Below are 2152 nucleotides of genomic sequence, written 5' to 3'. Positions count from 1 at the left end.
TGGAGGTGAAATCAATCAGCTGTGTGTTATCAACATCTGAAGTATCATGTAATCGCATTGTGCGCGATCGGTATGTAGTGTCGCGTGATGCTGTGACGTGTGTGAATGGCAACGCCAAGAGGGGGAGCGTTGCACTTGTTAAGAAGTCAGCGAGCAGATCGCTCGTGCGTGTCTCTTAATCTGTACGGCCCAGCATGCCGAATAAACATGTTGCTTAGTCGCTCTGTCTCTGCTTCGCTCGCCGCGGCTACAACATAATTGGCGACGAGGATGGGATCCCGCTGGACTACGTAAAACGCATCGCGGCGTTCGTGATCCTGCTGGACTACGTAAAACGCATCGCGGCGTTCGTGATCCTGCTGGACTACGTAAAACGCATCGCGGCGTTCGTGATCCTGCTGGACTACGTAAAACGCATCGCGGCGTTCGTGGAAGCACCGGCGTTCGTGGAGAGCGTTCGGGCGAGGCACAGGGATGGCAACGCTTGGAAGTTTCGACCAGTTCGTCGAGGACGGAGACGAGGACTTTGGGTCCTACGTGGAAAGGTTCGAGCATTTCCTGAAGGCCTCCCAGGTTAGCGACTACCTCAAGGTCTCGATGTTTATTACGGCAATAGGCAAGAAGGCTTACAAGACGCTGAAGACTTTGCTAGAGCCTAAAACAAGACATGCGGAACTCGTAGAAGTGCTACGAAGTCATTTCGCACCGAAGCCCATGGTCATCGCAGAACGATTCAAGTTTAATCGGCGGTGCCAGCATCAAGGAGAGTCCATAGCAGCATATGCAATGGAGTTGAGGCGATTGGCAGCTTCATGCGAATTCGGAGAATTCCTCGATGAGGCTCTGCGAGACCGCTTTGTAGTGGGCCTCTGCGACAATGCGACGCAAGCAGAGTTGCTGAAGAGAAGCAAGTTGATGTTTTCGGATGCCTGCGACGTTGCGAAAAGCATCGAGCTAGCGCGGAAGGAAAGTCGGGAATTTCTACCGACAGGGACGCAAGGTACATCGACGCCGTACGTCATAAGCCAGGCGGTGGGAAACGCCAGCAGCAGCGTTCATCCGGTGCAGGACTAGCAAGGGACAGAGTGTCTGAATCGCCGGACTGTTTCCGGTGTGGCTCAGCGCACGAAGCATCGAACTGCAAATTTCGCAAGTATCGTTGTCGCGCATGAAAGCGTTACGGACACTTGCCGAAAATGTGCAAGTTCAAGTCTAGAGACGCGGCTAATTCAGTAGCTGTGGAGGACGCGGATTGTGACGAAGTGTTGTTGTACAATGTCTATTCTTGTGCAGAACGCCCAGGGCATTATGAAATCTGCCTTAAGATAGCCAAGAAGAATGCTAACATGCAAATAGACACGGGTGCGTCTGTTTCCATGGTTGCAGAAACGCTATACAGGAAATTCTGGGCCAGTCTACCTAAAGAGCCTTGCCACATAAAGCTGAGGACATATGGTGGGTCGCCGCTAACAGTCACAGGGAAGTTGACGGTTCCAGTCAAACATAATGGTCAGTGCAAGCAACTCCCGCTCATTGTTGTTAAAACCCACAACAATACCGACATTGCGTTGCTAGGGCGTGACTGGCTGGAGGCTCTTAAGCTAGATTGGTCAAATGTGCATGGCGTGTGTTTAGACAAAGTTGCGGCGCTACTTGAGAAGTACGCAAAGGTGTTCGAGCCCACTCTGGGGCTGATCAAAGGTAGTCCAGTCAGGTTGGTTTTGAAGGAGGGGAGCAACCCCGTATTTTGCAAGGCGCGACAGGTGCCATTTTCTTTGAGGGAAACCGTGTCACTTGAATTGCAGTCTCTTGTGAACAGGGGAGTGTTAGTCCCTGTACAGAAAAGTGACTGGGCGAAGCCCCTAGTTGTGCCTAAGGCGAACAACAAAGTCAGTGTGGGGACTTTAATAATAATAATAATAATAATAATAATAATAATAATAATAATAATAATAATAATAATAATAATAATAATAATAATAATAATAATGCTTTATTTCCACCAAATCAAATACAATTTGATGGAGGAGGGGAGAAAAAAAGCGGCTATCCGCTTGACGGAGTTCTCCTCTCCTGTTCAGACGGCAGTGACAGAAAACGAGGAACTAAATTGAACATCAAGTCATCAAGTCATTAAGAACATAAAACGAAG

The 2152-nt window shown here is 49.1% G+C and overlaps 1 protein-coding gene across 1 annotated transcript; it reads left to right on the top strand.

The window, feature by feature from the left end:
- The first annotated feature begins 425 nt into the window (after positions 1-425).
- LOC149343305 (uncharacterized) lies at positions 426-1172 on the top strand. Its single transcript, XM_089546932.1, has 2 exons — positions 426-1017; positions 1050-1172. The coding sequence occupies exons 1-2, from the start codon at positions 475-477 to the stop codon at positions 1170-1172; spliced, it is 666 nt and encodes a 221-aa protein (XP_089403058.1). The 5' UTR covers positions 426-474.
- Positions 1173-2152: the final 980 nt, after the last annotated feature.

The sequence above is a fragment of the Amblyomma mixtum genome, chromosome 5, assembly GCF_055824585.1.
Source record: "Amblyomma mixtum isolate Tamu chromosome 5, ASM5582458v1, whole genome shotgun sequence".
NCBI lineage: Eukaryota > Metazoa > Arthropoda > Arachnida > Ixodida > Ixodidae > Amblyomma > Amblyomma mixtum.
Note: the sequence above shows the minus strand (reverse complement) of the source record. Positions and strands in the feature narration are given on the sequence as shown.

Coding starts and splice junctions, on each gene's coding strand:
- LOC149343305 (XM_089546932.1), top strand. CDS start 475: ATGGCAACGCTTGGAAGTTTCGACCAGTTCGTCGAGGACGGAGACGAG. Junction 1,018..1,049: donor AAGGTACATCGACGCCGTAC/GTCATAAGCCAG, acceptor AAACGCCAGCAG/CAGCGTTCATCCGGTGCAGG.